At 37.6% G+C, this 14,516-nt stretch overlaps 1 protein-coding gene across 1 annotated transcript; it reads right to left on the bottom strand.

Annotated features, from left to right (window-relative positions):
• Window positions 1–2,641: 2,641 nt before the first annotated feature.
• On the bottom strand, window positions 2,642–13,879 carry sypb (synaptophysin b). Its single transcript, XM_026925132.3, has 8 exons — window positions 13,733–13,879; window positions 12,336–12,401; window positions 7,033–7,157; window positions 5,852–6,050; window positions 4,337–4,528; window positions 3,822–3,960; window positions 3,297–3,474; window positions 2,642–2,749 (listed from the first exon to the last, which is right to left on the bottom strand). Exons 1-7 carry the CDS (start codon window positions 13,748–13,750, stop codon window positions 3,329–3,331), a joined length of 885 nt encoding a protein of 294 aa, XP_026780933.2. The 5' UTR covers window positions 13,751–13,879; the 3' UTR covers window positions 2,642–2,749; window positions 3,297–3,328.
• Window positions 13,880–14,516: the final 637 nt, after the last annotated feature.

Here is a 14,516-nt window from a genome sequence, read left to right as displayed (position 1 = left end):
AGCAGTTTGGTGTTCGATTTTTAACTCCTTTTACGACAGGCCAAAAAATTTCCAGTATTCCGGTAAATCTTACGGTAAATTTCCGCCTGTTTTGCATTCGTTCAGCATTGAATTTATTTGAGGTCACACTTCACAGTAGTGGTTAATGGCTCATATGAAAGTAGACACTCAGGCCTTTAAGAATTTGCTGTTTTTCATAAGTATTTCTCTTTTTTTACCTAGCCTACTAGGTTTAAATTTTATACTGTTATTGTGGCAGATGTATACGGTGTTTTCCTAACAAAAAAGCTTTAGCTGTTCTGTACGTTTTATCTCTGAACCAATGTTATTGTGGAGAGGTGTGAATTGTCACACCCCTCCCCTTTCCCAATGCCCTGCTCACCAGTGGCTAAATACAGAGTAACGTTACTCTACACACAGAAACCCAACAGTGTCCTGACTAATCTTATAACAGACTTGCGGCAATAAAATTATTCATTTGTTTACACTGATTGAAAATGTCTGATCAGTCGATTGAGTGGAATGCCAGTGTACTGTGAGAAAGGGTTTACAAAAACGTCTGTCTTAGGCCTACATTTATTAACTAAGACATAGAGGATGCCTACATTTTTTTACTCCCTGCTCTGTGAATGTAACATATTATTGTGAACAGTGAATAAAATTTGTTCAGAGTTAAACATAACTGCATATGTAAGAAAGTGGATAACCGAGGTCCATCAAAAACCACCGCCAGCACAGCCACAGGTAGTTACTACTGACAACACTTTATTAAACATGAAGGATATACACAGGGTGAGAGAGAGAAAGGAGGGAGGAAGGAACATAGAGGAAAAAGGAGATCCAGACTCATAAATGCCTGTTTCAACTTAAAAGTAGTCATAACACTGGATAGTATACATTGTGAACACAGAGTTCCTCACATTGCTCAATAGCACCGTAATGAGTACCATGCAAATGTCTTTCCCCAACATTCAATAATCACTTATTTCTGGCCTGTTTAAAGGATCAGCCTCCCTATGTTTGCACATAAAACCTTAAGATGAGACAAATTAAGGGTTTGTTTAGGTAGCCCTTAGAGAGAGCTTTTAAAAAAGTCTTAAAAGACTAAACATAATGAGTGCAAACCTTTGGGTTTTAGATATCATCAGGGGATTATTGCCTTTTTTTCTAGTGGTAGAGTACAGACAGAGGGAAGGCCGTTAGAACTCATAGATCTGTTTCATTCAGAGTTTTGATGGCATATGAAAGCGTTTACCTTCTCAACAGATGAACAGATTTTTTGTGCTAACATGGTGGCATCCTAAACATCATTATGTCACATCTGCCAAATACAGACTTTATAAACTACATAAACTATAACGAACTATAACTATACTGTATATTATATAATGTTCAACAGTCTGTATGAATGTACGTTTTTTTGTAAGGGTTTTGCTCTTTTTCTCTCTCCTCACTCCTGTGGAACTTCACCTCTTCCTCTGCAGTTCTACATTTATTTTATAAATTAAATTAAAAAAAAAAGAAACAAAATCACACATTCATCAGCACTCGAACACAATTTTTTGAATAATGTAGTTTCAACAAACAACACAGAGGCAGGTTAAATTCAACACAAGGTAAGAAAACAAAAAAACGGATGTAATATTGTGCTCCTAAACACACATCAACAAAGCTGAATCCTTCTGTTGTCGTACTACAACCATTCATCTGAGCATTTATCCACCATATAGATCTATTTAAATATATATATATATATATATATATTTCATCATAAATATTTACACAGCACACTTAAATACACTGATGTTTAAAGTACCCCTGAATTTTACCGTGAACTTCATGGAGGATTACGCACGTGATCAGTTGGTGATAAATAAGATGAAATATGTTCAATGGCTTGAACTGATTGTGCTTAATATGCAAATTATTAATTAGTGGTAGATTTTAGTAACAGAGCCCCCATGCTAGCTAGTCATTTAGCACAACATTAGCTAAACTCTACTTAACTAATGTTAGTGATATACACAACTGTGTTTGTTTCAGTGTATTTCAACAGGTTTGGCTACTGAGAATATGACAAATGTATATCGGGCCTCGGATACTGAAATCCCACTCACCTATGACGTCTACCTATGTCACATGTGAGCTAGTTAAAAAGATGTTAACTAGCTAGCTAGCTATTTGAAATGGCAGAAGGATACAGGATTGTTTTCCAGCATGCATATTTATGTATATTTATTGAGAGGAAATGGTGTTCAGATGTTCCAGTGCTATTTAGTGTTTCTATGGGCATTGAATAAAATATCTTAAACAACTTATTATTCTACACAGTATTTTTTTTTTAACGGTTTACAATTGTAAGTTCAGGGGTACTTTAACATTTCTATAATTCATTCAAACCAATGTCATTTCCATATATATATGTATGTATTATAACTGATTTTGTTTTTTTTTGATAGTGTACTCAGGTCTTTAATAAAATAGACATTCCCTAAATGTCTCTTGCAGAGAATTCAAAACAAGAAAAAAAAAGTGTGTTTAGTTCTTTCTCCTAGACAAGCACATTTCCCACTTGATATGATGAACATCCCTGTCCCAAATTCCCACATGTACCCTCCCCTCCCTTCCTCCCTCCCTCCCTCCCTTAGACTGTACACACGTTGTTCATACAGGGTAACAGAGGAGTGTGGGAAATGGGTAATAGGCAGGCTCCCTTTTCCTTGGTTATGTAACCGCCTTCTTCTGTGCTCTGCAGGTAGAAATGACAGGTCATGCAAACACACAGATATTAAGTAAGATATATTAATAACACTAAACACATAGTAACAAGACTATTCTTTAAAAAAAAAAAAAAAAAAGACTGCCAACATAGGAATGTACCCTGCTCAGTCACAGAAGTCATTTCACTAGACATGAATTTGTGAAAAACATGGTGGGCAGAACAGTTTTTCTAAGTGACTAATGCAAAGCCCTACCAACACCTGGTTACTGTTGGTTACTGTTGTTCATGTTTGTCAAGCTTATGAAAAATGGAGGGCCAAGGAAATAACCTGGGGTTCCCCCATGATTATAAGCTCACTAGATAACGTCAAGCTAACAAACACTGCAAGTAAAATTGCAATGTGCACAATATGCTACTACTGAAAAGAATTTTGAAGGCAAAGGCTGCTCACCACAATATCATGATAACATCATAAACTGTAATAAAGCAGTTTAGGCAGTTACATGAAAGTTGGAATATGACAGAAAGACAAATGCAAACTTTAGCCCCTTGTCCCTTGTCAGTGTCCACTCACCTGTGCAGAGCTGCTGTGCTGTGTGAATTTACTCATATTTCATTAGAGAAGGAGGTCGGTCCACCCTGATCATATCCTCCCTGGTTGTAGCTTCCTCCCTCGTATCCGCCTGCTTGTTGCCCGTAGTCGGGTTGATACCCACCCTGAGAGCCAGCATATGGGTCCTGACCGTAACCCGCTACCAGAGAAGTAGGCAGTGATTACAGAAACAGAAATTTTCATGATAACAAAACAGAAAGTTTTGGATCTTTCACAATGATCGTGTGCAGGCCACACAGGATGTTATGTAAAGTAACCTGTATTGTATAACCTGCCGTTACACCTAATCCCTACTTATGAGGATCATATGCTGCATTTTGACCCCCTACATTTCACCCTTGCATCCACAATGATCTAACCCTGACCCTGATACTCCACTTATGTGCAGGGTGTCCTGTACTCTCAATCATTAAAAGGATAATTAAAACCTATTATAACCATGAAAATTGTGTGTGTTTTCTGTGTGTGTTCAGTTTATTCACTCACCCTGGCCATAGGAGTCTGGTGCTGGCTGTTTTCCTCCCGAGGGCGGATAGGTACCAGCAAAAGCACCGAGCCAGCCGGTCTCCTTAAACACAAACCAGAGGTTCCCTGCCCATAGCACCAGGTTACAGAACCCAAATGCCTGCAGGACAGTGGGAGCAAAATGACTGATTATTCATCCATCTATCCATTTAACCATTCATCCATCCATCATTTCCAACCTTCCATCCATCCATTCCAACCATCCATCCATATCACCACCAATTCATCCATCCATCCCAACCAACTATCCATCCACACATGCATCCATCCATCCCAACCACTCAACCATCAACCCATCTTACCAGCCATTTCACCAAATATCATCTATCCATTCATCTACACATGCATCCAAACACTCATCCATCGATCTAGCCATCCATCCATCCCAACCACTCATCCATCAACCCATCTAAGTATCAAAAGTTAAAACAAACTGTAAACAAATAAAGATATACAACTGAAAATAGAGCACTAACCACAGACGTGTTTAGGCCAGACACAATGGGCTCGTGCACTTCTTTGCAGTTGTTCTCCTCATGCCGACAGGCCGGTATGAGCTTGATGACCTCATCAGGGTCAGTGGCTTCCTTAACATCTGAGAGGCCTTTAGCCCATGCTGCTGAGCTCACCAACCAAAAGAAGGCGAAAATAGCTGTCACCACAAAATCCTGAGGAAGAGCCAAACAGATCAGATAACATCATCTATACTATCAGATAACACCATCTATACCAAATACTCACCACGCTGTCTTTAGAAATGTTTTGGAAATGTGGTTCTCTTACAACATGTTTGCCATGGTCATACACAATATTGCACTGTGCAGTGTATTGTAGTTTGTATTTTCTAGCTAGAAGCTATACCCATGCCACTTATTTAATTTTTAAAATGTATTTTATTGTCAATAGGTTTTGTCAATTGTCAATTGTCCAAAACAGCTGAAGACTCCAAATCACCATGCAATTAACAAGGGAGGACATTTAACCATTACATTTAGATGGCTAATTATGAAAGAAACAAATACAAACCAAAATTTTGGCTTCTCAGAGTCAAGCTCATGTGAAGTACGAATGGTACCTGGATTAGCAAGCTATCAAGCACCAATATAGGTAGCTTAACTAGCTAGCTTGGTCACGCTTAGATAGTCTTCTGTGCCTGACCACTTGCTTTTCTAGAGAGTTACTTACTTTTTGTCATTAAACGCAGTCAAGAAAGAGGCCATATGAATGACAGGGCAGATAACCATCCACTGACCTGTTCCTATAGCATGTCAACAAACATATTACCTTGTTTACACAACACTAGTAACTTTTGAAGAAGGGATTCCATGTGTCACAGTGTTCAAATGTTTGTTTTGCCACTGAAAACCAGCACACAACAGTACACAGAGCTAGTGAGATTCTGAAGGTTATTGCCAGAAAAGTGTACAAAACATAACAGATGCTCCATAGCCCATGGGCAGAGTGCTGAGGCTGATATTAACTTTTAGATTACATTTAATATAGATAATGATAGAGTGCAAAACTCATTTACATTAACTTGTTCAGTTACTCCCCATTTCTCTCAAAGTTACTCATCTTTCACCAAAGTGGTAACATTGGCAAGAAAGAGTAAATAAAAAAAGCACCATAATGAGGCCCCTTTATCAAGCCAGTGACCCATACTGCCTAATGGGCAGGCTGCTCTGAAGCTCTGTATTAGTTTTTGATAAAATTTAACCACTGCATTGGACACTATAGTAGCTTCTATTAAAATCAATCAGCCTGAATTGCAATACTGACTCCAGGAAGATACTGAGATTTGAGTTGAAAGTATGGGCAGTATTGCTTTAGATCATGGGGCATCCTTGCTTTTACTGCTCAGTTCATAACTAATAAAAACAAAGTAAATTTCCTAGATTTTCTATAGCCAGCACCATTTTCATCCACTTGATGGAAATATTACTACATTAATATGATAAATAGTGTATAGCAATCAGTATGAGAACGCTTACAGCCTGTGCGCCACGGTTTCCCTCGCGGTATTTCTCAAGGAGGAAGACGTAGATGGACAGAGCTGCCATAGAGTAGAGGAAGGAGAAAACACCGACAGTGACGAAGAATTCAGCCGAGGAGGCGTAGTCACCTTCGAGGAACAGCCGCTCCGGCTCGGGACCTTTACACGTGGGTGCATCGAACCACACTTGATGGAGTCTATTTGTACATAGAAAGAGTGAATGTGTTGGCATGTATGGCTGTGTGTGTTCTTACTGTTTATTCTGCTGTGTAGTGTCTAAAGCAGGTGGAGCCCATGTTTATGGACTAGGTTTAGGACTGAGGCTCTTCACTGACTGTGTGTAGGCATGTGTGTGATTAAGCAGTACATCCCACAGAGGTTAAGGTTCTGTGTTCATGACCAGGAGGACGTGAGCTCAAGAAAGCCACTGTTGGGTCCTTGAGCAAGACCCTTCAACCTCATCTGTTTACCATTATGCATGGATTAGGTTATACTTCATTTGCAGGTCTCTTTTGAAAGAGTACTGGGAGCAAGATAATGCTTAATTTACAATAAACAAACATACAATCCTAATTTATAAGAGATACAGATAATATGAAATGCACCAAGTAGTTACCATCCATATGCAAGTATTGGGTGCATATACATATTGCATATGGTTGGTAACTACTTGGTGCATTTCATATTATCTTATTATCATAGTATCTGTTATAAAGCTTATGTATGCGGAAGAGGGTGGATAGCAAGGTCCTCTGAGTTTCCTCTTGCTGTGACCCCTGCTATGGACGCTGACTATAATCTTTGGAATTTCCTCAGGAAATTTGCACATTACCTCCTGCAATCAAATTAACTAACACAGCATTTTAGTTATTTTGTGTATCGAGGGCTCTGTGTAAATCTGTCCTATAGGATTCATAGTCAGTTTATCAGTGCTGCTTTCAAACATTTGGGGACTGTATATTTTCCTTCGTTCTGTTTCTCTCACTTATTAAATGAAACCTAATGGAGCATCACGATATCCAACAACATTATTTCATACTGACTTATGGTGCTATATGAAAACCAAATGAAACAAGCAGAATGATCCATCCACCAGCAGAATATCAATAATAATTAATTCATTCATTAATAATTACTGTGACTGAGTGAAAAAGCTATTAATGGTGCCATAACCCTGACCTGAACGGGTAGGAGAACTCGACATCGATGTCCAGGTCACTCTGCGAGCGGTTCTTACACTCCACACTCATGCGGAAGACTCCGGAGTAAGAGCCACAGGTGGAGAAAGCAAAGATGGCGAAAAACTGGAAGAGAAAAGAGAGAGAGGTGAATTAATCAATGAAAAAAAATTACAATAATGTAAACCACTTTGTGAACACTTCTTCTTTAAAATAGAATATTTTACTGGATGTAAAAGAGTATAAACATGAGTGTGGGTTCTGTACATAAGGTAAATCTTTTCACAGATATTTTCATGTTATTGTGCATGAAACCAATATTACTGTGATAATAATAAAGTCAGCATTTCGAGACACTCCCTTGATTTAATAAAATCTCAGTGTAAAATTGATTTATTAGGAATATGGACAATTTTCATGTAAATACACACAAAATGCTTCCCCACGCTTTAGGATTATGTGTGCATGTGACTTTGAAAAGGTACAGAGGGGTGAATTCTGATTCATTCAATAACATATTCCATTAAAATAACAAAGTTACATATCGGGAATACAGTTAGAGGGAAAAAAATGGCAACACAAGCACCTCGTAACTGGGAGATGTAGTTAAACTGATATTTGTAAGCACCCTGCTGCCCAACATTAAACTGTAATATTAATCCTTTTTTTTTTGAGACGGAATGAAGTGCCTGCTTTTCCCCAATACACACTGAGAGATTAGTCAGTCACAATATTTTTGCTGCTCCTCCTTCCTTTCCCTTATTCAACTGAATGGAAAATCTGACTATTAAACTCTCCGAGGTGCTTCACCATCTGTCGCTGAACACACTGTGCTAACCACACACACACACACACACACAGGTCTTACACTGGCATTACACACACAGTGTGAACACACGTCTAATCATGTTCTCTCTCACCACACACATTCCTGTCACACACTACACACAAAGGAAAAGGAAAAGTCCAAAGCAGTTTAGTTTGCCTTCCATCAAGCCTAACTAACCGAGCTTGACTTGGAATTACAATCAGGCCATTAACAGTTTCAAGTGATTGTAGTTGTGGCGGTGGTGGAGGAGAACGAGAGAATACGAAAGTGTGGAGGAAGGTGAGAATAACACACCAAGGAGCATAAATGAGGAGGGAATATATAACCTGTGTTCAGATGCTTGAGTCCATCTAGCTGAAATAATCACAGTTCATTTAGATCTTTAGATCAGACAATAATTTTAGAAAAAAATACCAATAAATGCAATATCAGAAGCTTACCGGTTGTTACGAATACTCCAGCATTTTTATCCTAGTTTCTACCATCAGCATATGTAGAATATGTGTGATTACAAGGGACAAGAATTCCATCACATGTCCCTGCACTGAGGAAAAAAATAGCCCCAAGCACTCGTAGGGGCTGTCAATAACCATTTTCATGAGATCAGTTCTAAATCTGTGTAATTTGTCCTTTCAGAGATGGAACTACTTTATCAGAGGGAAGGATTTATGGTTATGTGTTACTGCTAGAGTGAATGTAGCTCAAACTAAAAACAGATGCCACAGATAACCTTACAAACCCTTTCTGTCTCATTCTAAGGCCTTTACTGATAAAGTGTCAAGGGTTTATTGTCAGAATTAAACAACTGCCCTAAGGCTTCCATTATGTGTAGGTTTCATTGTGATTGAGTTTCATTATAAGTCAGTTTCCAGTAAATGGTTCCTGTTCTTTTCTCAGTCCAGAGAAACCTGCCAAACACTACAGATCTGGTGTATAGAGATTAAGTCTCACACAGAATTTGCCTTAGATAAAATCTCATGCCAAATAAATAAATGTGAACAAAATTCTATTGGACATTATCTAAGAACTGATTGTTCATTTCATGTGCTTTTTGTAGGGCAGACTCATAGTTAGCCCAATATAAACAACATCTACACACTTTTGGTTTAATCTTATTAAATGGCATCTCCATTGTGCAATTCATTATATAATATGATTTTCAGTTCCACAATTATGGCTTTTGCCATTGCTTAGACCGTGTTTGGCTTCATATGTGACAGGAGTGAAGCAAGATCATGATGATTACTCCAGAACCGAGCCAAGTCTTTTAGCCAGCTTGTATAGACTATAATCTTTGCCTAATTTGAGTAGATAATTACTGGCTAAAAGATGAATAATTAGACAGGATAGACAATTAGACAGCTCGAATGCCAGCGGAGCCTGACCATCCAGTTAATTATTGGTATTTCAGCTACACATTAATTAAAATTTAACATCAATGCAGTTTGACAAGCGTATGGAATGTACAGAATCAATACCATGTATCATAAAGACAAATATATAAAAAGCAGAGCTGGATTGTAACAAGCTGAATGTACTCTTGAGACAGTACTTGAGTACATGATTCACTGTAACAACATTTTTTGAGTATAATTACATCATAGTACTTTTACTTGAGTTTTCAAATAAAGTAAAATATTCAACGTCATTACGTTTATTTTTTATCACTGTTACAGAGTTTTTTAAAAAATGCATTTAACCCCAGAAGACTGTAACTCAATTAAAAGGCAGTGTGTGCATATTTTACATAAGTTGATTTCTAGATTCAATCAAAATAAAGCAGTTTCCTGAGGAAAGTCCTAACTCCAGGCGCCAAACGCTTAGCAGCCGCAATGTCTGAGACAGAGTCAGATTTTAGTTTTAAATGCTTTAAAGGAAACAATGTGAAAATTATCTGCAAATTATGCGAGCGAAAACTTGTGGCGAAATCAGCATTTCACAGCTCAACATTCAACCTGTGGAAACATGTACAAGTAAGCCATTAGCTAGCTGAGTGAGCTACACTAGCTAGCCAGATCTTTTGATGGTTTACAATATGAAAGCTCTGTATTAAACTTAACATGTTACTTCCATGTTTGGTCGTGATTACCTACAGCTTATAGTTAACAATCAGGGTAAAGTGTAAGAGGCATCTTGCCTAGATAGCTAACTATGTAGCTAGAAACGTAGCAAGCTACTGAAGACACCATTCGCCTAAGTTACAGTAGCTAGCCAGCTAATGTCTGTTAAATGTTTTTAAAAAGGTTTGTTAAAATCAGTCTTTAAAAAATGCATATTCCTTAGATATGGTAGGTCTACTTAGTTTTATGTAATTTATCTGAAATACATGGTAACTTTACCTCGCAGCCAAAGAAGGTCACTTAATAAGAGACATTTTGTCCTAAAGCAGTGCTTTTACTCAATTCAGCATGTTCTGGACTCTTTCCACCACTGAGGAACAAAAAAACCAAGAATCTGAGGACGACTGGATGCCATGGTGACAGACTCTAGACTTTATAGTTTCCATAGAGACAAGGCAGATGGCATATCTCACACTTTCCCATACATGTTTTGTCACTAATAAACAATGAAAACCTTCATACTAACCCTGAACTATCAACAGCTTTTAACCATGTGTATGATCAGTGTTATTGACCTTAACAGTAATGTTGAGTCACATAACAGACTTAATGCAGAAGCAAAGATTTAAAATAAAATACACGCTTTGAAAATTCATTTTATATAGAAACACTAAATAATATAGAAATTAAATCGACATTAAGAAAACAAAACCAAAAAAACATCTTATATCTGGACTCAACTGTTTATTTCCTAAATCACAAACGAGATCTTTATCATGTGCAGGTGCATCATTTGTTAAAATCCTAAAAATAGCTTTCCCTAAACACAGTTATTTTTAAGCCTGAATGAGTCACCGATTTCTCCTTATACCCAAACCTGCATACTCATGTTGTGCAGCCACACACACCCACACACACACTCACACAAATGCACACACAGCAAGCGTTCTCACAATCAGTGTTGGGATTAATAATTAAAGCCTAGCAGACCACCAACATTTATCTGACCTTCTACGTCATTCCTAAATATAGAGCATGCTTGCTGGATGATTAAAACAACTTACAAGTGAGGTAGAAAAGATGCTCTGGTGCGGCTGAGTTGTTAACAGCCTTGCTTAAAGTCCTAATAGTGGCTCAGTGACGGTGCTGGGATTTGTCATATTTTTATATTTAAAGGCAAAGACATTCCACAGATTTTTGATTGTATTTATGTAAAGTGACAATCTGTGGTTACATCAAACTGTCAGACTGTGGCGCTGGACTTAATACTGCTCCTCACTCGAGCCGATATCATATCACACAAAACAAATGGGCTTAAATCCAAAGTCAAAATCATGTGACATTCCTAAACTCTAAACATGGCCATACATTGCTACTGTAGCTAAAGGCAGCTAGTGCTGACTTTATTATGCAGATCTCTATGTTGTAGGATTCTTATTGAAAGCTGGTCATTTAAATCAATATTCTGTGTCAAATTAAGCATTTCTTTAGGAAGTAGCTGTGTAAGCAGCATAAAGCAGAGCCAGATGATCATTAAACTTAGCAGTGCTGTCGAATTCCCAATACCGATTCCAAAGGTGTTGATTAATTTTCTGTAACAGCAGCTCTGACAGTAGTGCTGGCTGCAAGGTTTAAACTGATGCATTTATTCTAATACTGTTCTAATAGTTACAGTAACAGTAACTCCACCACTGCCGCTGATTATTTTCCTATAACACTCTCCCCAATGTTATATTCCTAACATAACAATGCAAAACAGCGAAGCAGTTAAAATGCCATGAACAAATATAAACAAGTATAGCTTGTTTCAGACTCCTGATCACTGGGCTGAGGTTTACTTTGTCATATATTATGGATATTATAATAATAATAATAATAATAATAATAATATAATAATAATATTCGGATGGCTGCACATTATTATTAATTTGTTATTTTATGCATAATGGCCTATTAATTGCTTTGTCATGCGCATTCATCTCATTCATGCTATTCAAATGACATTCGACTGATGGTTTTTGATGGCGCTGAAGTGGAAATCTGCGGCATGTAATGTGAAGTGGCACCAAGTCTGTCATGATGAGTAAGATTACATTTTCAAATGATTTCACATTCTGTAAAAATATCCTGTAAAAAGATGTAAACTTGGCTAAAGCATACTTACTGTACATCTTAAACATATAATATAATATACTAAAGCTACAACAATCAATAAGCATTCTTTTTATTGTATTACATTATATATATAATATATAATGTATATATATTTATAATGCATATTATACATACATTATATATAACATTTTTTATTATATATATAAAAAGTTTGCCTGACTTGTCTATAGTCCTAAGGATGACTTCCTATATTTAGTAAGATTTATGTTTTTCTATGGTGACAGGAAATCATTCACTCACCCATTGTAGGATCTTTATGAATCCTAAAGGCTGTTTGATGACAGTGAACTGCCCAGTGGCGACCAACTGTACAAAAACACACACACAACATACTTACATTCTATCCAGAAACACTGCATTTCTGGTCATGTACATTTCAGACGTTATGTAATACAGATCCTATGTATAAAACACATACATATTTATGTCAAAATGAGCAAAATACATACACCCATGAGGCATTTTTGTGCTGAATCTATACTGCTCTCTGCAGCTTACTCTAAGACCAGGGCTACATCCCAAACTGCATATTATTGCTCCTCAGAATACCTCCTACCATAATAACAGTATTAACTGTAGTGTGTCATTATGCAGAATGCAGCTTGGGAACTAGACAGGGATTCTGGCCTAGCAACAGGACAACAGGACATTAGAGTGCAGCAGAGAGCAGACACATCCTAAGCATTAGACTTAGGCAAAGCTGCTTATCTGAACTATTCCTCTGGGAGAGTGCAAAAGGCCAACAATTGCTGGCTGCAGCAAAACAATGCTTACAGATGGATGCGAGTTGAGGTGTGTTAGGTGCAGGTTTAGTGTCTATGTATGAGAGAATGCAGCAATGCAGTCAGAACATTGTACTGTCATTGTACTGGCATTGTACTGTAATGTGCCGACCCTGTTTAATCCATCCATCTATCTATCTATCTATCTATCTATCTGAAGGTAGAACTGAGCACTCTCACCTGTACAGCAGTCTCAGCCAATAAAATCACATCGTTTTGCATATTATTTTGATTTACATATTATGCAAATTAGATACGTCAGAATACTACACGCTTTAGTACGCAGTATGCGTTTTGGCACGTACCTCTTTTTGGCCATTTCCAAAAATAATATTGCTATATATCAGTTTTTGGTATCTGAAAGCATCATTGCGCCATTCTGGTAGGATATAAGGTGGGATATACATGTGCTCTTTAGGATAAAACGTCAAGGTGGCGCAGAAATGCTGCGGATGGAGTCCTGGCCAGGCTATTTTTGACAACACCAACAGTCTGCTGTAGCCAGGCAGATAAAATCTGCGGTCAAAACATCAACACAAATTATGCATTGTGCAAAAGCAGTGTGCACCATCACTGTTTTACATACACACTCATTACCGCTTATCGACGCAGGATTTTTTAAAATTTATTATTTATTTTTTTTGTGCGCGCGACATCCTGCAATGACAAACACGACAGTCATACCAGAGCTCTTCAGGATCAGTGCATTGTAAATATCTTTTCCTATTTCCCCTGAAATGCCCTTAAAACGTCCCTTATGCGCAGCCAGCACTATTTTCAATCCAATTCCACACTACAAATCAATGCAAAACATTGTTGGATTGTAATTCATTAAGGTGCAGTTGGAAAGCCTACCTGGTTGACTACATCCATCTTTATCCGCTTCTTCAGTGGATAAGAGGATCAGGAGCGCAGCGGAGGGAGGGATGCACGCTGTGCCGAACAGCCGACGCAGAGACAGACGGGCTGCGTCCCAAACCGCATATTACCGTACTACATAGTAAACAACGCGTGGAGATGTGATTTGAGGAGGAGCCCACGCATGGCGCAGTGCCAAGCATCAGTGTGTCCATGTGTGAGAGGATGCTGCACCACAGACAGCGCGTTATGTGTTATCTGCACTTGGTTTTATAAAGCATCTTATAGATGGGTTAAAATATCCTAGTACCTTCAAAGTAAATAAATAAATAAATATTTTGTAGTATGATAGTGAATTTATGGAAGCAGATTGCTGAAACGCAAAAAATAAATAAATAAATAAATAAAATAAACGAGAAAACATCTTGTTATTAGAGAAATGCATCTTGTTTCTACAAGAAAACATCTCGTTAATTATGAGAAAAGCATAAGAATGCATCTTCTTACTACTAAAACTTCTCGTTATTACAAGAAAATGTCTTTTTAGTACAAGAACGCATCTCATAATTACAAGAAAAGTGTGAGAATGCATCTTCTTACTACAAGAAAACATCATTATTACGAGAAATGCATCTTGTTTCTACAAGAAAAAATCTCGTTATTACGAGAAACGCATCTTGTTTCTACAAGAAAAAATCTTATTACGAGAAATGCATCTTGTTACTACAAGAAAACGTCTCATAATTACAAGAACAGTGCGAGAATGTATCTTCTTACTACA

The sequence above is a fragment of the Pangasianodon hypophthalmus genome, chromosome 8 (assembly GCF_027358585.1).
Source record: "Pangasianodon hypophthalmus isolate fPanHyp1 chromosome 8, fPanHyp1.pri, whole genome shotgun sequence".
Classification (NCBI taxonomy): Eukaryota; Metazoa; Chordata; class Actinopteri; order Siluriformes; family Pangasiidae; genus Pangasianodon; species Pangasianodon hypophthalmus.
Note: the sequence above shows the minus strand (reverse complement) of the source record. Positions and strands in the feature narration are given on the sequence as shown.